Consider the following 23,504-nt stretch of genomic DNA (forward strand, 5'->3'; position numbering starts at 1 on the left):
AAATAATTTCAGATGGAATTTTTTAAAGGAGATCTGGCAAAGGATTTGGAGAAGGAATAATGGGGAGTGGCACACTGCCTGTTGCTGGTAGTTGAGAATGTAGAAAACTTAAAAGGGAAAAAAATGCTGATGTGGAAAACTAAGGCAGAAAATATGTTAATCATGTAGTTACTTCTGAAATGTGGCTTGGTTTTAAGCTGGAAGAGAGTTCGAGGAGCTTCAGGAAAATTGCAAGCATTGGGCTTTTGTGAGTATGAAGAACCAGAAGGCAGAGGAGTGGGGATGACTAGAAGAATTGGATTGGCCCATGATTGAATGGCATAGAAAACTCTGGGCTGAATGGCCTACTTCTGCTCCTATCTATGGTATTATCATGGCCTCCTTTATGGCTATGATGAGGCCAAGTTCAAGCTGGAGGATATTCCATCTGGGTAGCCTTCAACACGATGGCATGAACACTGATTACTCTAACTTGCAGCAATTTCTTCCCCTCCCTCCTCCCTCCTTCTCTCTATATACACTCTTCATTCTGGTCACCCCCTCATGCCTTCTCTTCTCTTCATCTACCCATCACCCACCTCTTGGTTCATCTTCCCTTTCTTCTGTGGTCCACTGTCCTCTCTTACTGGATCCCTCCTTCAGCTCTTTAACTCTTCCACTTATACCCTTCCAGCTTCTTCACCCCACCTTCTGCACCCACTTACTTTCCCCCTGTCCTTGTCTCACCTATCACCTAAACTCCTTCCCCTCCTCCCACCTTCTTATTCTGACTTCGGCTGCCCTCATATCCAGTCCTGATGAAAGGTCTTGGCCCAAACCATTCCCTTCCATGGATGCTGCCAGACTTCTGCAGTCAATTGCTGCCAATTTCAAAGAGTTCCAACCATAATTACAGCTTTATTTTGTGATGACTAATGATTGATTTCAGTTGTAAATCACCCATTCAATATAGATATGTATTATCAATACTTACTTTACAGCAGGTAAGAGGAATTGGTTTCACTGGTGTCCCCTGTAAACTTCTCTGGCCACTGTTGTGCTCTTTATTAATACCTTGGCTCCTCCCTTAAATGCTGACAGACCTGCTAATTATTTTCAGGATTTTCTGTTTTCCTTTCTTAATATTGTACTGCTGCCAATGTTCCTGAATGTGTTAATTTCTCTGTAAAATTATAAGCCGGAAGTCTTCACATCTTTAATGTTTCATTCTTAATGATTTGATCTTAGTGGCCAGTTAAACTGTTCATCTTGTTATCCCAAAGAATTGCTGGTTGCAGGTTTTCAGAAATATGATAGCCCATTATCTCAAAATCAAAAATGTTAACAGAAGATTGTAGTCATTTTTATGACAGTGGCAAGTGTATTGGAGAACTCAGTGTACCAAGTATGTTGCTATTTTTGCTAATGCACTACTGTTTCCTTGAATAAGTATCTTATTTCAAATACGTAAGGGTTGTTAGCAATTTAGGGTAATTATTTGGCAAAGGGTACAGAAACAATATGAGGAAAAATTTTATAACTGGTTGTTGTTGTTGGACATGTACACCGTAAGGAATTTAGATAAACATGAAACAAAGGTGTGAAGAAAGTGAAGTGGGACCAATTGGATAATTCTACAAGTAACTGGTAAGATTAAAAAAAATGCTTAATGCACTTCTGTCCTATATTATTTCTGGACTTTAAGACTCATTTTTCTTTTTTTTTCAGAAGAAAGACACTGCCTGAACTTCAAACCTACTGCTGCCAACAGAGTGGAAGTTCTAATGCTGCTGAGAATGAGATAACATTAAATTATTAAGCTGCAAATTCAGTTTTTTTAGGCCAAAGCAAAACCATATGAGAGGTTGAGTGCCTCGTGTTTTGCAGAATGTTTGGGGACATGTTTGAGGAAGAGGAAGACTCTGGCTTTGTGTGTGAGAACAAAGTGGGAAATGGTAGAAAATCAAGGAAAATTGATACTGAGCCACCAGCGCATCGAGCAGCCTGTAATCTCAGTGGAATCAAAAACCAGGGAGGCACCTGCTACCTCAACTCACTGCTTCAGACATTGCTGTATACACCAGAATTTCGGGGTAAGTAATGATGAGTTGAAACAGATGCAAGAAAGGGTTATAATAATTGTTTAGTCAACTGTGCCTCAGTTCTGTCTTCTAGAACTGCCTCACTGATGCCTCTTTTTGTGAAGCTCATTTTTTTTCAAAAGCATTATAACTAAAAGCTTTGTTTGTTTGTGTGGCTTATTGTTAATTTTGTCTGAACATGCTCCAGCAAAGCTCATAGGAATATCCTACTGCATTGAATAATGGCAAGGTTATTCACTGGAGCAGTCCCACATGGAACAACTTGATATGCTGTAGATCCATAACTTTAAGGTACAAATAAACCAATGTACTTGACACATATGATTGCTCACACAAACTGAGCATGCCCTAAATTTGTCTATCTCTTGGCTTGATCCTGATAGATTAGTGTCCAATTACAAACGAGAGAAATGCTGGAAGAACTCTGCAGGCTAGGCAGTACCTGTGGAAAAGAGTATAGTCGACTTTTCAGGCTGAGACCCTTCTGCAGGACTGGAGAAGAAAAAAAGATGAGGAGTAGAGTCAAAAGGCGGGGGGAAGGGAAGGAGAATCACAAGGTGATAGGTGAAACCGGGAGAGAAAGGGATGAAGTAAAGAACTGGGAAGTTGATTGGTGAAAGATGTACAGGGCTGGAGAAGGATAAATCTAACAGGAGAGGACAGGAGGCCATGGAAGAAAGAAAAGGGGGGAGAAGCACCGGCGGGAGGCAGTGGGCAGGCATGGACATAAGGTGAGAGAAGGAAAAGGGGATGGGGAATGGTGAAAGGCGGGGGTACATTACTGGAGTCTCAATCAGAAATGTTGACTGTTTTCCATGAATGCTGCCTGACCTGCTGAGCTCTATCAGCATTTTGTGTGTGTTGCAGATGATTACTCTGCTGATGTTTGATAATGTTTAATAGTGGATGTAGGTGTGGTCTGTAAATATTCTTTAAAATCAGCTTAAACACCTTCAACTCTTTGACTGTGATCCAAGCATTTAACTGCAAAAACAACTTTCAATGAAGCCTTGCTTCTGTGTTCCTGTATGTTTGGGTAGTTGACCATAAGACATAGGAGCAGCATTAGACCCTCGGCCCATCAAGTTTGCTCTGCCATTCCATCATGGTTAATTTATTATCCCTCTCAACCCCATTATCCTACCTTCTTTCTGTACCTTTGATGCCCTGGTAGGATAATCTAAGAACCTATCAACCTTCACTTTAAATATACTCAGTGACTTGGCCTCCACAGCTGTCTGTGGCAATGAATTTCACAGATTCACCATCCTCTGGCAAAAGAAATTCCTTCTCATCTCTATCAAGAGAAAATCTGCAGAGGCTGGAAATCCAAGCAACACATACAAAGTACTGGAGGAACTCAGCAGACCAGGCAGCATCTATGGAAAAGAGTACAGTTGACAATTCAGGGCGAGACCCTTCATCAGAACTGAAGAAAAAAAAGATGAGGAGTCCAAGTTAGGTTGGGGGCGGGGGGGAGGAAGAAACACAAGGTGACAGGTGAAACCAGGATGGGGAGTGAAAGGGGTGAAGTAAAGAGCTGGGAAGTTAATTGGTAAAAGAGATGCAGGGTTGGAGAAGGGGGAATCTAATAGGAGAGGACAAAAGGCCATGGAAGAAACCAAAAGGGAAGGAGCACCAGAGAGAGGTAAGGAGATAAGGTGAGAGGCTACCCAGATGGAATACAAGGTGTTGCTCCTCCAACCTGAGTGTGGCCTCATCTTTTTTTCCAGTCCTGAGGAAGGGTTTTGGCCTGAAATGTCGATTATACTATTTTCTGTAGTTGCTGCCTGGCTTGCTGAGTTCCTTCAACATTTTGTGTGTGTTCCTTCTCATCTCTGTTCTAAATGGACGTTCATCTATTCTGAGGCTGTGCCCTCTGGTCCTAGGCTTACCCACTATAGGAAACATCCTCTCTACATCCGCACTTTTGAGGCCTTTCAACATTCAATAGGTTTCAATGAAGTCAACTGTTATTCTGAGTTCTAGTGAGTACAGGCCCAGAGCCATCAAACACTCTTCAAATGACAAGCCTTCCAATCCCAGAATCGTTTTTGTTAACTTCCTTTGAACACTGTCCAATGTCAGTATATCTTTTCTTAGATAAGGGACCCAAAACGGTTCACAATGCTTCAAGTGCAGTCTGACCAATGCTTTATAAAGCCACAGCATCGTATCCTCTCAAAATGAATACTGACATTGCACTTGCCTTCCTTGCCACTGGCCCAACCTGCAAGTTAATTTTAGGGAATCCTGCACAAGGACTGCCAGGAACTCGTGTCAGATCATGACAGATATCTACAAGGTTTGATTGAATTACATGGCCTCCTGTCACTCCATCACCTCTGCTTGGAAAACATAGATTAAGAAAGTTAGCAACATTGGAGGAGGCCTTAAGAATATAATTGAATGTCTTTGGTATACCAATTTGTTAAGCGACATGCTGACTTAGAATGTTTATAGCAATGGGGGAAGGGTTGGTGGGGCAAAGGTAATTTCAACTTGATCACACTTTCTATGTCTCAGTTTAGATTTCTGGCATTTTAAGTGTTCATTCCTAATTTTTAATGAATATGATTGAGTGTTGTTATCTCAATGATCCTTTCAGCTGGTGAACTCCAAACCTTTCCACTGACTGTGTGATTAAAACTTTTCATCGCTTCTAATCTGTTTACAAATCGTTTTAAAGAAGAATGTGGCTGGAGAGTGCAGGCAAGATTCACCACAATGTTTCCTGGATTAGAGAACATTAATTATGACGACAAAGTAGATAGGCCGGGCTTGTTTTATCTGGATCAAAGGAGGCTGAGGGGTGATTTGATAGAGGTATATAAAATAATGAGAGATAAAAATCAAGTAGTTACTCAGAATCACTTTACCATGTCAATGAGTTTATATAAATGTACTTACTGTTCCTGAAATTAATGCATTGCTTCTTCTTTCGTTGAATTAGAATCATTATTTGCTCTAGGACCTGAGGAACTGGGAGATTTATCAGACAAAGATAAGCCAGAATCAAAGGTCAGAATATTTGTATTTATCTAATGTTAATGTCATATGTTGCCCCTGCATTTGTGAACAGAGATTTTTCAGTACAGCAAATCTGCACCAAGTGCTCATTTTTTATTCTTGAAATTGTTCTCTGTAAATGCTATTAAAGATAGCATTGACCACTATAGGTTAGTTTTATTTTTGTTTTTTTTGGTATAAAATAAAATGGCTCTGCTCAGCATGTGATGTACATTGGGCTAATATCCTTCATTTCCGTCATGTTGGGGAAAAAAAACAGAAATAATAGAAAGAACCCATCTGTTTCTTCGTGTACATGCTGGCCAAACAAAAAATCTTTAGATTATTTTGCTCCCGTACGTACTTCAAAATGATCTTTTGGCTTTTGCCTTAAACATTTATTTGAACAATAAATTCCAGACCCCATCAGCTATTGGTTTATTTTGTTATTGTCTGTATGCCCTCTAAAGTTCTTCCTATTAACTCACCTGTGCCCCAACCCACTCCTGCTCCCTTAGCCTTAAGCTATTGACATCTGTCCTGAGGGAAATGGATCCTAAAAAAAGCCTTTTTACAAACTAGTCTAAAGAGTCTTAATGTTGGAACATCTCTATCTTTGCCAGCACACACAAAATGATTGAGAAACTTAGCAGGTCAGGAAGCATTTATGGAGAAGAATAAACAGTTAATATTTTGGGCTGAGGCTTTTCATCAGCTCCCAAAACATTGACTGTTTATTTCTCTTCGTAGATGCTGCCTGACCTGCTGAGTTCCTCTAGCATTTTGTATGTGTTACTCTGGATTTCCAGTATCTTCAGAATCTCTTGTGTTTATCTCTGGCAAGGTCATCACAAGTTACGAATGTGCCCTCTCTGGTCTTTGCTGATTTGAACAAATAGATACTTGCCCTTTATTTTCCCTCTTCTGAATTTCCCTTCCTCCATATGGAATAATCTTGTGACAAATAAGCCTAATTAAAACTAGTGGCATAATCTCTCTGAAACCATGCAAGTATTTTGTGGGAGCAATTAAGATTATCATGCCATAGTTTGAAGTATTAGACCTCTTTTGACAGTACACTGTACATGGCTATAAATTACCATGTAGTGTAATGTAGATCACGTAGACCAACTCTAGTCAAGATGACACCAGTGAACAACGATTCCTAAGGTGACATCCTCCAGATGGTCAATCATTTCAGTTTTTCTATGTATCCTATTTATTCTTTTTATCTTAATTTTGTTTTTGAAACTGTTGGAGCCTGTGACATACAGTCTGTAGTTTGATCAAGTGAGCTTGGGATATGCTGTCCCTGAAAAAACTCCAGGGGAGAGAAATGTGAGAGTGAGCTACCATGAGGAGAAGCTCAGATATGAGACAAGGGCCATAACTGACTACATTTCTCGCTGATTAAAGCATCTTGGGAGATTGAGACATTGAGGCAAATGCTGAGGAGAGTGAGTGGTCCGCAGCGGTGTCGCTTCCCTCGGCAGGGCCGCCGGGTCCTGATACTCTTGGAGATGTTATTGAAATACTAAGATTTATAGATTGGAGTTTAGTTCATATTGGCTTCTTTTGTTTTTTTTTGTGTTCTCGCACATTCTTTCTTGTTGCCTATTGGCAGGCTGACAGTTTGGGTGATCTGTTAGTTTTTGTGCAAGGGAGGGGCTTGAGGTTTGTGAATTTGTTTTTCTTTTCATGTGTAGGGTTTGATGACCTTTGTTCAGCTACTTTTATTGTTTTTTTGTATTTTATGGTTATCTGAAGAAGACAAATCTTATGTATTCTGCATACTTGCTTTAATAATAAAATGAACCTTTGAACCTTTGATATTCTTAAGTACACAGTTGCTTACAGAGCAACTGGAAACAGTGCAAAGGGAGCAGTTAAATCTTGCTTTGATATCATGTACTAATCCTCCAATTAAATATATATATATATAGAGATATATAAAATCTAACAGGTTTACGGTGTGCTATAATGTAAATTCCAGAAGTGGTAATATGTTGCATAATTGCATGATAATATAATCAATAAGCACATCTAATTTATCACTATTAAAGAGACATCCTACATTATGACAGCTGCTCACATTTCAATATGAATTTGTTTGGGTGCTACATTAGTGAACACCTCTTCAGTAATAAAGGTCATGGAATAAAAGGGCTATTGCTGAAGAATTTGGAAATTGACTAAGTGATGGAAAATAGAGTAGTTGTGAAATCCTGTTCTTTGGACTACAGGGAATATACAGAGGAGTTTCATCAGGACCACTGTTTTTCTTAAGTGTTAATAATTAGCACTTGGATGTACAGAATAGAATTTTCACATTTATAGATGCAACAAAACTTAAGATAATGAATTGCAGACAATAATTTCGAAACCTTGAAGGTACTGCCATTTTCATGGAAAGGTGGCAGGTGAAGCAGTGTTGAGAAATGTGAAGATTTACATTTTGGAAGAAAAGATGAAAAGAGGCAATATAAACTAGAGGGCATTATTCAATAATGCACACAAGAACAAAAAGATAAGGGTGTATATGTATATAGAAAGTTGAAAGTGTAGAGTAGATTGGAAAAGTGTTTAAAATAAATGGAATCCTAGAATTTATCAGTAGAGTCACTGAGTGCATGAGCAAGAAAATTATGATGGTCCCGATGAAGGGTCTTGGCCCGAATGTCAATTTATTTTAAAAATTCCTCTTCATTGATGCTGCCTGACCTGCTAAGTTCCTCGGGATTTCCACCATATGCAGAATCTCTTATGTTTGTGCTATAAAATAATTTTTAAAAAATCATAAACAGCTTTAAGATGGCGCTACCGAAGATGTGCGACAGCTTACTGGTAGATCATAAGGCAAGAGATTTGACTAAAACATTACTTATAACGTCTCTTCTAAATCAAATTGTGGTGAACTTTCACCACAAACAGTGAGGAGGCAGGTGGAGGTGAGACTGGTTCAGGGGATGAGCCATGCTGGGATTGCAAGGTGCAAAGTGTTTGAGCTGGGGTCGCAGATGGAGTTCGTATCACTGCCAGAGATGGAATGAGCAATTTGGAGAGGAGTTGATACAGAGGAGTTTTGATGCCCCTCCACCAAACCCAGTGCAATGTTCGATCACTCTATGCCCCAAGCCGATTTGGTGAGATCGAGAATGACTTCAGACTGGGCAGCCCGGGTGTGTTCTTGTGTCTGGATTTGGGTCCTGGAGTGTGGCACTAGTCGGTGCTTGGACAATTTAAACATCGGCCCAGAGAGACTGGAATTCTGAGTGTTGGGTATGGAGCAAGGGTCGTGCTGATTTTGCTCACCTCCCATGAACGTTTATTCCTTTCTCCGTGGTGCCAAGGCTGTGAACTGATTTGGCTGCTGTGTGTTTCTGCTCTACTAGTGTGATGAACTGGGGACCAAGGCTCCGGGAGCGAATCTGGGACTCAGTCTGGTTCAGGATGCTGTTGGCTTGTTTCTATTGTTTGCATGATTTGTCTTTTTTTTTCTAAGCGCAGTGGTTTTTGGTCTTTTTTAAATTGGTTTATTTGGGTTTCTTTGTGGCTGCCTGTAAGCAGACAAAATTCAAGGTATATAATTTTTACATTCTTTGATAATAAATGTGCTTTGAAGCTTTGAATCTTTGACCTCATCTACACAGGCAGAATTCTCAATAAAAATCCTGAATGGAGTCTGTACTGCAGGAAGGTTTCAAAGGTAGCTGTGGGGGACATGTAGATGCTAATCTATAATTTTTTACAATTCTCTGTAACAGTGAGCATGTCATTTAGTTTGGAAGTTTGAACGTGTTGCCCTATTTATGTTTTTATGTTGAGAGGGTGAAACCAGGGAATTGTAAGTTAATTACCTTAACATTTATTGCTCAAATTATGCTACTCTTTTAATCAAAGTAATGGAAAGTCTTGAAAATTTTCAGTGATTGGAAAGCCAGTGTGGATTTATAAAACTTTGGTCATGCTTGATGGATCTGGTGCTTTAAAGTGGTGATTGAGGTAATGGACAGGATAATAGACTATAGACAGTAGGATATAGACTTCCGGAAGTCATTAAATACATTCGAAAGAGAATTTTAACTGGAGTTGATGCTCATGAAATTAAAGGTAATTTATTGATTAGGTCAGGAAATAGGCTGAGTACTTTGTAAATAGTGAAAAGTTAGATGCAGTAGAAGCATTAATGTGTAAATAGATCATAAAGTAGCATTGGATGGATGGGAAAATACAAAAAGCTTATCAAATGCTGTCTGTTGAAAGGAAAAGTTTCTGTATAGCTGTATGTAATCATGCAAAGATTAGACTTAGAGTCCTGTGAGTTTTTCTGGGAAGAATATATTGCCATTGGATAGATTGGACAATTTACCAGTGTATTACCTTAATTCTGTAGGTTGAATTATAAGGAGGTTAGTAAGGTAAAAGGTGATTTGATTGTAGTTTTCAAGATAAAAAAGGGTTTTGATAGGATGGGTGGAGAGAAACTTCCTCAGCAGATTGGTAAGTCAGGGACAAGGGACATAGCTGAAAAATCAAAGCCAATGGTTAGGACACTTTTATATGTATAAGTTGATAAATGCCACATGATGCTGGATCAGATGTTAATTTTAAGTCTGAAATTAATAGTATTATATTAATTAAGATGTTCAAAGTACATTTATTGTCAAAGTATGTACACATTACATAACTTTGAGGTTCATCTCCTAACAGGCAGCTACAAATCTTTTCTTTTTCAATCTTTTTATTAATTTCAAAATATAGAAACAAAACATAGCAATAATACAGATAATATGAGATGTATTGTTACATTTAAAAAAAGAGTAATTGCAAAACCAAATAGTGGAAATTACCAAAACTCCCATACATGTAGAACTGATCACGGATAATATAAAGCAGAAAAAAAGGAAAAAGACAAAAAAAAGAAAAAAAAACCCATCCCAAAAGAAAAAAAAACAACTAAACTAAACTAAAAGACCTGGGCAAAACTAACAACTTAAAAATGGAAAAGAAGAAAACCTCAGCGTCGACGCCTCCATTCCCCTCCAACAACAGTACAGAGAAATAAAACCAGTTTGGAAATGATCAAATTACATCAAATGAAAATGCTGAATAAATGGCCTCCAAATTTTTTCAAACTTAATAGAAGGGTCATAAACTGCACTTCTAATTTTCTCCAAATTCAGACACACCATAGTTTGTGAAAACCAACGAAATACTGTAGGAGGGTTGATCTCTTTCCAATTCAACAAGATGGACCTTCTAGCTATTAAAGTAAGAAATGCAATCATCCTTCGTGATGAAGAGGTTAAATTATTTGAGTCTATCATTGGTAGTCCAAAGATAGCAGTAATTGGATGAGGTTGTAAGTCTATATTTAGGACCGTTGAAATAATATCAAAAATATCTTTCCAATATTTCTCCAACAAGGGACATGACCAAAACATGTGAGTTAAAGAAGCAATCTCAGACTGGTATCTGTCACATATTGGATTAATATAAGAGTAATAACGAGATAGTTTATCTTTGGACATATGAGCCCTGTGAACTACTTTAAACTGTATGCTTAGCACATACAGGGGATGAATTCACCAACTGAAGAATTTTTTCCCATTTTTCAGTTGGTATATTAATCTCAAGTTCTCTTTCCCAGTCAGCTTTAATTTTATTAGAGGCATCAGGACATAAATTCATAATTATATTATATACAATTGCTATTACACCTTTCTGAGAAAGATTTAAGTCTAAGATTTTTTCCAAAGTGTCCATTGGATATAGGTGTGGAAAATTAGGAGAGACAGTAATTAAAAAGTTTCTAATCTGTAAATATCTAAAAAAGTGAGATCTGGGTAAGTTATATTTATTAGAGAGTTGATCAAAAGTCATAAAACAGTTATCCAAGAATAAATCGCGAAAAGATATTATACCTTTGGTTTTCCAATCAAAGTAAGCTTGATCCATCATGGAAGGTTGAAAAAGAAAATTTGATATAATGGGACTTGCTAGAATGAATTGATTAAACCCAAAAATTCTTCGGAATTGAAACCATATACGTAAAGTATGTTTAACTATTGGGTTATTCATTTGTTTATATGATTTAAAAGAAGTAAAAGGAAGTAAAGTTCCTAAAACTGAACCCAAGGAAAACCCTTGTAATGAATTAGATTCAAGATTTATCCAATGAGGGTTTAAAGATGCGTCCAAATCTTGTAGCCAAAATTTTAAATATCGAATATTAATTGCCCAATAATAGAATCTAAAATTTGGGAGGGCAAGTCCCCCCTCCTTCTTGGATTTCTGTAAATATCTTTTACCTAACCTAGGATTTTTATTCTGCCAAATATATGAGGAAATTTTTGAATCTACGTTATCAAAAAAAGATTTTGGGATAAAAATTGGAACCGATTGAAATATATACAAAAATTTAGGCAAAATGATCATCTTAATAGCATTAATCCGACCAATCAAAGACAAAGAGATTGAGGACCATTTGGTAAATAAAAGTTTAATCTGATCAATTAAAGGTAAAAAATTAGCTTTAAATAAATCTTTATATTTTTTGGTAATTGTTATCCCTAAGTATATAAATGAATCAGTAACCAATTTAAATGGTAAACGTCCATAAATAGGTACATGCTTATTTAAAGGGAATAATTCACTCTTACTAAGATTCAATTTGTAACCAGAAAAATTACTAAATTGAGCTAACAGATCTAAGATAGCAGGAATTGACTTCTCGGGGTTAGAGATATATAACAACAAATCACCTGCATATAATGATAGTTTATGTATTTCATTTCCACGGGTAATACCAACAATATTTGGCGAGTCACGGATAGCAATTGCTAAAGGTTCAAGAGCAATATTAAATAGTAAAGGACTAAGAGGGCAACCTTGCCTAGTACTGTGAAAAAGACGAAAAAAAGGAGATCTATAATTATTTGTACAGACCGAGGCTACCGGGGAGTAATATAACAAATTAATCCAAGATATAAATGTCAAATTAAAATTAAATTTCTCAAGAACATTAAATAAATAAGGCCATTCAACTCTGTCAAAGGCTTTCTCAGCATCTAATGAGATAATACATTCCGGGGTAGTAAGTGAGGGGGTATAAACAATATTCATTAACCTCCTAATATTAAAAGATGAATAGCGATTTTTAATAAATCCGGTTTGATCCATGGAAATAATTTGAGGTAACACCTTCTCCAGTCTAGTAGCTAGAATTTTTGAAAAAATTTTTGAATCTACATTCAGAAGAGATATCGGTCTGTAGGATGCACAATCCGTAGGATCTTTATTCTTTTTAAGAATTAAAGAAATAGAGGCTTCATAAAACAATTGTGGTAATTTACCTAAACTAATTGCTTCCTTAAATATTCTAGACAACTTAGAAGAAAGAATGGAGGAAAAAAATTTTAAAAATTCCACTGTAAACCCATTGGGACCGGGTGCTTTACCGGAATTTAATGATGAGATTGCAGTTATTATTTCTTCCTCTGAAATGGAAGTTTCTAATGATAGGCAATCTTCGGGAGATAGTTTCGGAAAACTCAATTTACTTAAAAAATCATGCATGAAATTAGAATCATGAGGAAAATCAGAATGATATAAAGAGGTATAAAATTCTTGAAAGGTTTGGTTTATCCCAACATGATCAACTGTGAAAGTATCATCCTGTTTGCGGATCTTAGTAATTTGACGTTTAACCAAATCAAATTTCAATTGCTTAGCCAGTAATTTACCCGATTTATCACTATGAATATAAAAATCACTTCTAGTTCTCATTAATTGATTTTCGATCAAGGATGTTAATAATAAGCTATGTTCCAATTGGAGTTCAACTCTGTGTTTGTACAGCTCCTTGCTAGGAGAAATAGCATATTTTTTATCAACTTCTTTAATCTTATCAACCAGTAGAAGTATTTCATTGTTAATACGTCTCTTCAAACTGGCCGAATAGGAAATAATCTGACCACGGATATAAGCTTTAAAGGCGTCCCAAACAGTTCCGTTGGAAACTTCATCCGTAGTATTAGTTGAAAAGAAGAAATCAATCTGCTCCTTTATAAATTTGACAAAGTCCTGATCTTGAAGCAAAATAGGGTTAAATCGCCATTGTCTGGTAGTACAAAAGGTACCCATTAACTTGATGGAAAGTTTCAATGGAGCATGATCTGAAATAGCAATAATGTCATAATTACAATCAACTACATATGGAATCAAACGAGAGTCAATCAGGAAATAATCAATTCGGGAAAAAGAACGGTGAACATGTGAAAAGAAGGAAAATTCCTTATCATTTGGATGTAGAAATCTCCAAATTTCTGAAATCCCAGCATCCAACATAAAAGAGTTGATAATAGTAGCCGACTTATTCGGTAAAGCCGGACTACTTGTGGATCTATCCAACATGGGATTCAAACATAAATTAAAATCACCGCCCATTATCAACATATACTCGTTTAAATTAGGAAGGGAAGTAAGTAAATGTTTAAAGAATTCAGGATAATCCACATTCGGAGCGTAAACATTAACCATAGCGACCTTTTTATTAAAAAGCACCCCCGTAATTAACAGAAATCTGCCATTAGGATCTGAAATGATGTCTTGACGAATGAATGTAATTGAGGGATCAATAAAAATTGAAACGCCTTTAATTTTGGCTTGAGCATTTGAGTGGTATTGTTGGTCTTTCCAAAACTTAAAGAAGTGTTGACTGTCCTCTTTCCTTACATGAGTCTCTTGAGCAAAGATAATATGAGCATTCAGTCTTTGGAATATTTTGAAAATCTTTTTCCATTTTATTGGATGGTTTAAACCATTTGTATTCCAAGAGACAAAATTAATAGAATGAGCCGTAACTAAAAATTAACCCTTTGGTGAGTAAGGGGTTAACCATAATGTGAGCTCATGAAATCGGAAGAGGAATACATGATTAGAGAGGAACCGGAAATCTCGACACTGGGGACATCTTTGTAGTTCTGAATCAGCCCAACAGAAAAAATTAAAAAAGAAAAAGACCACCTCCTCCCCCAACCCCAAATAGAAACCCGAACTGAGCCAGAGAAGGCTGAAGAAAGCGCTAACTAATACTAACTTTAACCCCATTTCTGCAGGGGGCAACTCCAAAAATATATGTTAGATAAGTGACCTCCCAAAGACTAATATGTGAAAAATAAACAGTATTGTAAATTAGTCTCCATAGTAAAAATTACTAAAATATATAAAATAAAAGAAACCAGTATCAGTGCATATAATTAGTTAATTATAAACGAGTAAATAAAAAAAAGCTTCCAAAATAAGAAAAATGGATTATGGGAAGAAGAAGCATAAGAACATGGCGTCCCGAAAAAAAAATAAAAATTATAGAAAAAGAAAGACAAGTCGCCATTTTAATTATGCGAAAATCAAAAATAGGAAGCATATAACTACAAATGACCGTCGGATCGGATCATTAGTAGTAACAAAAAAGGATAGATTAAAACAAAAGGTTAACTAAGGGAAAGTGATGTTATTCACAGAAGATAAATATTCCATATAAATTCTAGAGTAATCACTATAGTAATAACCAAAGAACAAAAATCTTAAACTTATAAAAAACCTTCATCGCATAGTAGTAGAAGGTTTATTTTGAAGAAAAACACCAGAGAGTAAAAAAATTGGTGCTGGAAGCACCCGACACAGATTAAGAGAGGGTATCTGTATCAGATGGGAAATTATCATCCAAAAAGCTCTGAGCGGCAGTTGTAGAGTGGAAAACACGACGATTTCCATCGGGAAGAGAGATTCTGAGTCGTGCAGGATACAGTAGTGCCGGTTTGAGATTTTCTTGATAGCATTCCGACATTAAAGGTTTAAAAGTCAGTCGTTCCTTCATCACTTCAGGACTGTAGTCTTGAACTATTCTGAAGGAATGCTGGTGATACTTGATCATCCCTTGTCGACGAGCGATCTGGAGAAGTTGTTCTTTAACATTAACATAATGGAAACGAAGAATAACTGGTCTGGGTTTGGAAACAGCCGCTGCCGACTTTACCCACGTTATACGATGAGCGCGATCGAGTAATGGAGAATCGTTGGGAAAAACTGAACCGAATGAATCCTTTAAAAGTTTAGCAAAGAATATTACAGGATCTCCAACCTCAACATCCTCGGGTAGGCCAATTAAACGTAAATTTTGTCTTCTCGATCGATTCTCAAGATCAATAACTTTGGATTTAAGTTGTTGGAGCTGTTTAGTAGTCGAAGCTAGATTCTTCTCTAAGATCTCAACTTTTGTATCCGTCTTCTGAGATTTAGTATCCAGCTCAGAAATTTTTGCATCGTGTTTTTGAACATCAGCATTCAGGAATTTCAAAGATTCCGTGATTGATTTTAAATCTTCACTAAGGCTTTGACGATGTTGTTCAAATTGAGCAGTTAAACTTTCAGATAATTTTATCCGATGCTGCTCAAACATTTCCTCCAAACACTTCACCATAACTTCGTAAGTTAATTCCGTTGGTTTAGAGTCACCTTTCTTCTTTCCTCCGTTCCCATCAGCGTCTTTCCCATCTTTGGTTTTAGATCTCGTACTCATTTCTTAAGCTCAAAAGTTGCGATTGACAAAAGGAAGTCAATTAATAGATAATTGAAAGAGATAAAGTAAGTCTTCTGGTGTACTTAAAGTTGATTAGATCAAGGAGATCATAGGTTAAAAAGGATAATGGGAATGGAGCGAAGCCAGAGAGACGACCTCACTCCATGAGCGCTCCCTGCAGAATCCTACAAATCAAAGAAACTCAGAAACAAAACCCATATATATGAAAAAAGGCTGTCTAACTCCCAATGTGCAGAGAATAAAAAAAAATCACACCATGTCCATAAGAAAATAAAACAATAAAAAACCCATAAAAAAGACCATTGAGCACCCAATGTCAATGAGAAAGATCATCACGCAAACAGTAACCGCAAACAAAGTGTTTCTGAACTGAAGTCTGCAAAAAGAGTCCGAGACCCATAGTTCAGTCAGAGCTGAGTAAACGTTGTGGAGCAGCGATCTTAATTGGCCCATACCTTGCCTCGGGGCCCCAACACCTTGACCTTTTCAATCTGGCCTGGCGCTTAACTCCCCATCCAAACATTAGGTTCTGCTGCATTGAGCAGCAATCTGAACCGGTTCGCTCTTTGCCACCTTGACTTTTCCATCTGGCCTGGTGCTTAAATCTCCTTCTGAACAGCGGGTTCTGCTACTTGCCGCCTTGATTCAGCCTGTAAACCTCTGTCCAAATATTGTGTTCAGTTGCATCGATACGCTCTGGGGCCTGGACCCTGTGGCTTCAATTCGGCCTCTGTACGACCTTTCAGGTTCTTCCATGCTCTTGGTGACAGGCCCGCCCCCTAGCCTTGCCTCAGTTCTGCCATATCAAATTGCCTCCAAGTCCAAAGGAAAGTTACAGACTATTTCTTGCGATGATTGTTTGTTAGAAAAAGTGTGGTTAACAAAGTACACTTGTTTTGTTAGCCACCAGCCAGAAGTCACTGAGACCTTATAACAGAAAAAAAAATTAAGAACTGAATATCATTTATTTATTTTATCTAGAGATACAGTGCAGAATTGGCCCTTCTGGCCCTTCCAGCCCAGTAACCTCCGATTTAACCCTCACTTAATCACAGGACAATTTACAATGTCCAATTAACCTTCTGGACTATGGGAGGAAACCAGAGCATCCGGAGGAAACCCACATGGTCATGGAGAGATGTCCAAACTCCTTACAGACAACGGCGAGAATTGAACCCAGGTTGATGGTGCTGAAAAGCATTATGCTAGCTACTGTAGTACCATGCCATCCCATAGGTCTCAGATCAGCTAAGATCCCAATGGTGGAGCATGCTGTGTACTCCTGTGTACTAATAAGTGCTTTTGTTTTTCTGAATGCATGTCCTATAGTTAATTGTATGCCTAAGATGTGTGCTATCTTGCATCTTTCATTTCTCAGATTTTCATTTAACAACTGCAAAGTACATTGCAAACAGTGATATATTTATGGTGACCCTGATATTTCAATAGTATTATGTATTGTCATTTTTTATTTGGGTCTATTCAGTTCTTTGCTTTACATTAGATTTTCAAGATATGATAGAATATTTAAAGTCATTAATTGCTTCACTCTTTCAGGTGCGAGTCATCCCTTTAGAGCTACAAAGACTCTTTGCTCAGTTATTGCTTGCAGATCAGCTGGCAGCATCTACATCTGATTTAACTGACAGCTTTGGCTGGACAAGTAATGAGGTGAGTTGTTTGCAACTGATTTGTAATATTGAATTTGAAAAAGCAAAACCAATTTCAGCTGCTTAATTGGAGATAACCATGCATGATTTATATTACTTTTGACTCCTTACAAAAGTAAGAACACACTTGGAGAATTTCCCTGTGGCATAGGACTCTGAGGGATAAGATTATACAGGTATATCAAATCATGAGGGGTGTTCATAAGAGGAATGGTCACAGTCTTTTTTCCAGAGTAAGGGGTTCTAGAATTAGGAAGTACAGGTTTAAGGTGAGAGTGGAAAACGTAAAAGGGGTAACTTTTTCACACGAGGATGGTGAATGTTTGGAACAAGCTGCCAGATGAAGTGGTGGAGGCAGATACAATGATTAAAAGGCCTTTAGATAGGTACTTGGATAGGAGAGGCTTAACAAAATCCCAGTCTAATGCAGGGAAATGGGATTGATGTATATAGAATTTGTGATTGGCATGGATGAAGTGAGTTGAAAGGTCTTGTTTCTGTACTGTACTTTTGTACAATTTTATCAGTTTGAAGCAAAGAGGTGACTGTAAGCACGAGAAAAGATGTAGACTTTCTGGTTGCTTGGTGAATCAGGAGAATTTATGTGGGAATTCAAGAAAGAATGGCTGTGTTGGTGGATGGAAGGAATGGGAGGATGTGAAGAAGATTGGAAACAGAATGCCATCTGCAATAAAAGAGTGAGACCGCAGGGATTTATAAACAAGTCTCATGAACAGGGCAATGAAGTGTGGAACACTGATGTGCTACCATCCCTGACAGCCTTTCAAGGATCTGCTTCTGGAGGATTGATTGAATGTACAATTGAATGTTTAAATTATTTTACAGGAAACCAGTCAACATGATGTGCAAGAATTAAATCGAATTCTGTTCAGTGCGCTGGAAAGCTCTTTAGTCGGAACCTCTGGACATGACCTCATTAATAGACTGTACCATGGAATAGTTGTTAACAAGATTTTCTGTGTGGAATGTGGCAACATTAGTGAAAGACAGGTGAGAAATTACTTTTTTTGAAACCAATGATAATACCAACTTTAGCAAATTGATTTCTCTGGTGCCACACCAATCATTCTGTATTAGAAAGTGAACCCCCTCAGGAGACAGAATACCTTCTGAGATTAAAAAAGCAAAGACATAGGTTGTGAGCCCCAGCAGAATTAAACTAAAATTTTAAAGATGTAGTAGTGTTTTTAAGTATTAGGAAATGGGAGGTACAAGAAGGAAAAACTACCATGGTATAGAATGATGGAATGATATAGTGGAAAACAGGGCTAATTGACCAATATTTGTATCAGTGGGTGATAGATTTATCTAGATGTTTTCCTTGCTGTACTCTTTCCGGATTGGTGTATAATTATTTTTCAGCTGGAATAATTTTTTGATGATTCTATCAAAACTGTACATGGTTTTAATTACTTCCATCAAATCTGTTAAGAGAAAAATGAGGTTTTCCACCCAGTCTTTGAAGATACTCTTCCTGGTATAATTTATTTTTTGTTTTCTTTTGCACAATAATTCTTGCATGGTGATCTTCGTAAAGAATAGTGCACTGAATTTATTGTATTCAGGCCAGATTTAGTGGAATCTGATAACTGCCCTCAGTCACTGGCTCTATTTAGCCCATGTCTGAACATATCTGCTTCAGGTACAGAAGGCTTATCACACTGTCCTAAATGATGACAGGGTCTCTAGTAGGAATTAGCTCTGAAATATTAATGATGGTTTTGACAGTAATTCGCTTATTTTGTTAGATGTACTGAGATACAGTGAAAAGCTTTTGTTTGCATGCCATCCTGATAGATCATGCTAAAACAAGTGAATTGAGATATTGCAAAAGGAAAACAAAGCAGTGAAAAATATAGTGTTACAGGTACAAAGTAGTGCATTGCAGGTAGACATATAAAGTGCAAGGACTGTAAAGATGGAGTTCATCTTTGTCATTTAAGGCATATTGAATTGAATTGACTTTATTACTTACAACCTTCAAATACATGAGGAGTAAAAATCTTTGTTACTTCTCCATTCACATGTGCAATATAATTTATAATAAATATTATGTACAACAGGATAGTCAATATAACATAGAAATACAGTAGCCTCAGCATGAATTAATCAGTGTGATGGCCTGGTGGAAGAAGTTGACTTGGAGCCTGTTGGTCCTGGCTTTTATGCTGCGGTACCGTTTCCTGGATGGTAGCAGCTGAAACAGTTTGTGGGGTGACTCGGGTCCCCAGTGATCCTTCGGGCTCTTTTTACACATCTGTCTTTGTAAATGTCCTGAGTCGTAGGAAGTTCACAACTACAGATTCACTGGGCTGTCTGCACCACTCTCTGCAGAGTCCTGTGATTGAAGGAAGTACAAGTCCTATACCAGGCAGTGATGTAGCCAGTCAGGATGCTCTCAATCGTGCCCCTATAGAAAATGCTTAGAATTTGGCAGGCCATACGAAACTACTTCAAACATCTGAGACGAAAGAGGTGCTATTGTGTCTTATTTACCACACAGCCTGTATGTACAGACCACGTGAGATCCTTGGTGATGTTTATGCAGAGGAACTTAAAGCTGTTCACCCTCCCAACCCCAGATTCATTGATGCCAATTGGGGTTAGCCTGTCTCCATTCCTCCTGTAGTCCACAACCAGTTACTTTGTTTTTGTGACATTGAGGGAGAGGTTGTTTTCTTGACACCACTGTAGGCTGCCTTGTTATTATTTGAGATTAGGCCAATCAGTGTAGTGTCATCAGCAAATTTAATTAGCAGATTGGAGCTGTGGGTGGTGACACAGTCATGGGTATACAGAGAGTAAAGAGGGGGCTTAGTACACAGCCCTGAGGGGCAGAGGTGAGGGAGCCCACTCTTACCACCTGTTGACAGGAAGTCCAGGATCCAGCTACACAAGGCAGGGAGAAGGCCGAGGTCTCTGAGCTTCTTGTCAAGCCTGGCGGGAATTACATGTCGAATGCTGAAATGTAGTCCAAGAACAGCAATCTCACATAAGCATCCCTCTTCTCCAGACGTGTAAGGACGGTGTGTAGAGCAGTGGCTATTGCGTCCTCTGTCGATCGATTGTGTCAGTAGGCAAATTGTAGGGGGTCCAGTGTGGTTGGCAGCATGCTGCAGATGTAGTCCTTCACCAGCTTCTCAAAACATTTGTTTATTATGAGGTGAGTGTGACAGGGCGCCAGTCGTTCAGACATGTTACCTTGGTCTTTTTAGGTACAGAGACAATGATGGATGTTTTGAAGCAGAAGGGCACTCCGCGTTGGGAGAGGGAGAGATTAACAGTAGGATATAAGCTGTCCCATTGAAATCAATGGGGTTGTGGATTCTGCACCAGTTCTGACATTTCTTTCCCCTGTGTTTGCTGGAGAATTGTTTGTTGCTAGGTGGACAATTGCAGAATGATTTTTTTAAAAATTCGTTATTATAATCTAGACTTTCATGTTAGACTGTGTATGAGCAGAACTTCAATGTTTCTGTTTACCCTCAAAATCTGGCCCATTGTTAAAGGTGAAGCCTATCAGTGATTTTACAAAGCACAGCTTCCTTGCCTTTTTTTAACTCCATTCTCAAATATTAAACAATTCCAGATGGATTGTTTTATGATCCCAGGAGTGAAAGGCTTAACCATATGAGAAGTCTTTGGCAGAGTTCACAGGGATGAGGGGGCATCTCATTGCAACCTACTGAATACTGAAAGGCTTAGAATGAACATGGAGAGGATGTTTCCATTGGTAAGAGAGTTTCAGATCCAAGGCACAACCTCAGACTAAAGGGATGCCTCTTTAGAATTGAGATGAGGGGGAATTTTCTCAGCCAGACAGTGGTGGATCTGTAGAATTCATTGCCACAGAGGTCATGGAGGCTGAGTCATTGTGCGCATTCAAAACAAAAAATCCTTTATCAATCAGGGATTCAGAGTTAGGGGGAGTAGGCAAGAAAACAGGGCTGAAGAGGAAAAAAGAATCAGCCATGATTGAATGGCAGAGGAGACTGTTAATATCTCGAACAACATGAAAAGTATTATAGATTAACTAAGTGGAGATACAGAAAGTACAAATGGAGGGATTTTGTAGTAAATCTGAAACCTTAATCTATAATATGCATCTAGGCTTTGTTGCTGTTTCCAAACAAAAAGTGTATGGTCTGTACAATAAAATTTAGCTTTTCAATGTAGCATTTTGTGTAACCCACTTCATACCTGATGGATTAATTGCCCCGTGTTAATTGTATTCTTGGCCATGCTCTCTTGCTGAAAATGCAACTTCTAAATGATAGACACTTCTTTTTAATATTTAAGCTTCAGATCTGAAAACAGTAATTTATGAATACTGTAATTTATTAAGGAGATGCATTTTGATGTTAACCTGTATCTGCAGTTTTGTGAGCATAAATTTCCTGTGAGCATGTGCTAAAATTTGCTGCCATATTAACATATTTATTCCTGAGTAGTAAATTCATTATTATATTGCAAAGCAAAATCACAGCAACTGTCAAACTATTATTATATTTACATTAGTACATTTCAGATGTAAAGAGCCATTTAATATCTTCCTGCTCTTAGAAGCAAGGATGTTGTCTAGCTTCTATCATCACAGAATGTTCTTGAAGTTTGTTAACCTGGCAGAATATTTGTACCCACCTGCGGGGGATTGTGCAGTATCATAGCAGTTAGTGCAATTGCTTTACTGCTCTAGTCATTAGGTTTGGGGTTCAATTCCAGCTGCCTATCAGGGGTTTTGTACTTTCTCCCCATGACTGTGTGGGATTCCTCTGGGTGCTTCAGTTTTCTCCCACATTCCAAAGATCTACAGTTAGGGTTAGTGAATTGTGGGCATGCTATGTTGGTGCAAGAACAGTGGCAACACTTATGGGCTGCCCAGTGCAATCCTTAGTGATTTGATTTGACATTACACAGTTCACTGCATATTTTGATGTGCCCGTGACAGTTGAAACTAATCAGTCAGAATACCTCTGGCCTTAGTAAATGATACTGCTCCTGCTCCCAGTTATGTTTTTGCACCCATCAGCATGCTGTATTTTCTTCAATATTTGTTCTTTTTTAAATGCCCTTTTTTATTAACTCTAAATTATGCCTCTGTAATGGAAATCATTTGTTCAATGTGTAGGAGGACTTTTTGGACTTGACCGTGGCTGTGAAGGATGTCAGTGGACTGGAAGAAGCTCTGTATACCCTCTATGTTGAAGAAGAACATTTTGACAATGATAATCTCTACCAATGTGGAAGGTGTGAGAAATTGGTTAAGGCAATTAAGGTAAATTTGTATAGAATCAAGGTGCCACGGAACTGGCCAATTTGAGTCTGTACTACTACTTGTACAGCAATCCTCATGGCACCATTCCCCTACACATTCTCCTAACCTTGCAAATTACTTTCTATCATTCATACCCTGCCCTAGAGTATGAGAAGTTTTATCTTGAGGTAGGTCTGTACATATACAAGTGACTAGCACTAATATAAATATGTATTATTCTGTTAAAAAAAAATTCTTGAATGCAGTCATCCATTCAAATGTGTTTTCATAGAGATCTCCCAAGATGAAGTCTGCCTCTTTAAAATCTGCTAATTATCAAAGGATTATTGATTTTTCAAAGGGCAATTTACTTTATTTGTGAATTCTAAAAAAGATATTGTTTTCATATGCAATCACACATAATGTTAGTAGAAGTTTGAGAGAAGTAATCTAAATGGGGAATTAATTGGTGAATAAATGTTTTCTTTTCATTTCCAGTTAATTAGGAATTACCATATGAAATTTAGAATTAAAATTACTGAATGGTACACCATTATTTTCTGGCTCATTGAATTAAAGTTCATTTTTAATATTGTACTTTATCAGGAAAGAACACTTATTTCATCCAGGGTTTTAATTCTTATAATTTGACAAGGATAGAAAGGAAATTCTGCATCTTTTGTAAATTGCATCACAAATTACATCATTAAGGGTAGCGTTAACTTTACAGAAGTGAAACTACAAATTACTGCTTACTAACTGAATGCTTTTTTTTGGAACTTGTACACTTGTTACCAATTAAAATGCTGGCTGCTAATATAGAATTCTGATGATCTAACAAGTGGCAGCAATACTTGGAAAGGTAG

At 37.6% G+C, this 23,504-nt stretch overlaps 1 protein-coding gene across 3 annotated transcripts in view; it reads left to right on the forward strand.

Moving 5' to 3' along the window:
* The window catches only part of usp40 (ubiquitin specific peptidase 40), a 131,806-nt gene that overhangs the window by 10,075 nt on the left and 98,227 nt on the right, over positions 1-23,504 (forward strand). For 2 of the 3 annotated variants that reach the window (XM_072261331.1, XM_072261332.1), the window contains exons 2-6: positions 1,708-2,072; positions 5,035-5,102; positions 17,251-17,364; positions 18,210-18,374; positions 22,513-22,659. In XM_072261331.1, coding sequence (XP_072117432.1) covers positions 1,868-2,072; positions 5,035-5,102; positions 17,251-17,364; positions 18,210-18,374; positions 22,513-22,659 — 699 coding nt within the window. In that variant the 5' untranslated portion in view covers positions 1,708-1,867. Of the gene's footprint in view, positions 1-1,707; positions 2,073-5,034; positions 5,103-17,250; positions 17,365-18,209; positions 18,375-22,512; positions 22,660-23,504 lie in introns of those variants that run through there. The other variant, XM_072261333.1, reaches the window with a different exon arrangement.

The sequence above is a fragment of the Mobula birostris genome, chromosome 6 (assembly GCF_030028105.1).
Source record: "Mobula birostris isolate sMobBir1 chromosome 6, sMobBir1.hap1, whole genome shotgun sequence".
Taxonomy (NCBI): domain Eukaryota; kingdom Metazoa; phylum Chordata; class Chondrichthyes; order Myliobatiformes; family Myliobatidae; genus Mobula; species Mobula birostris.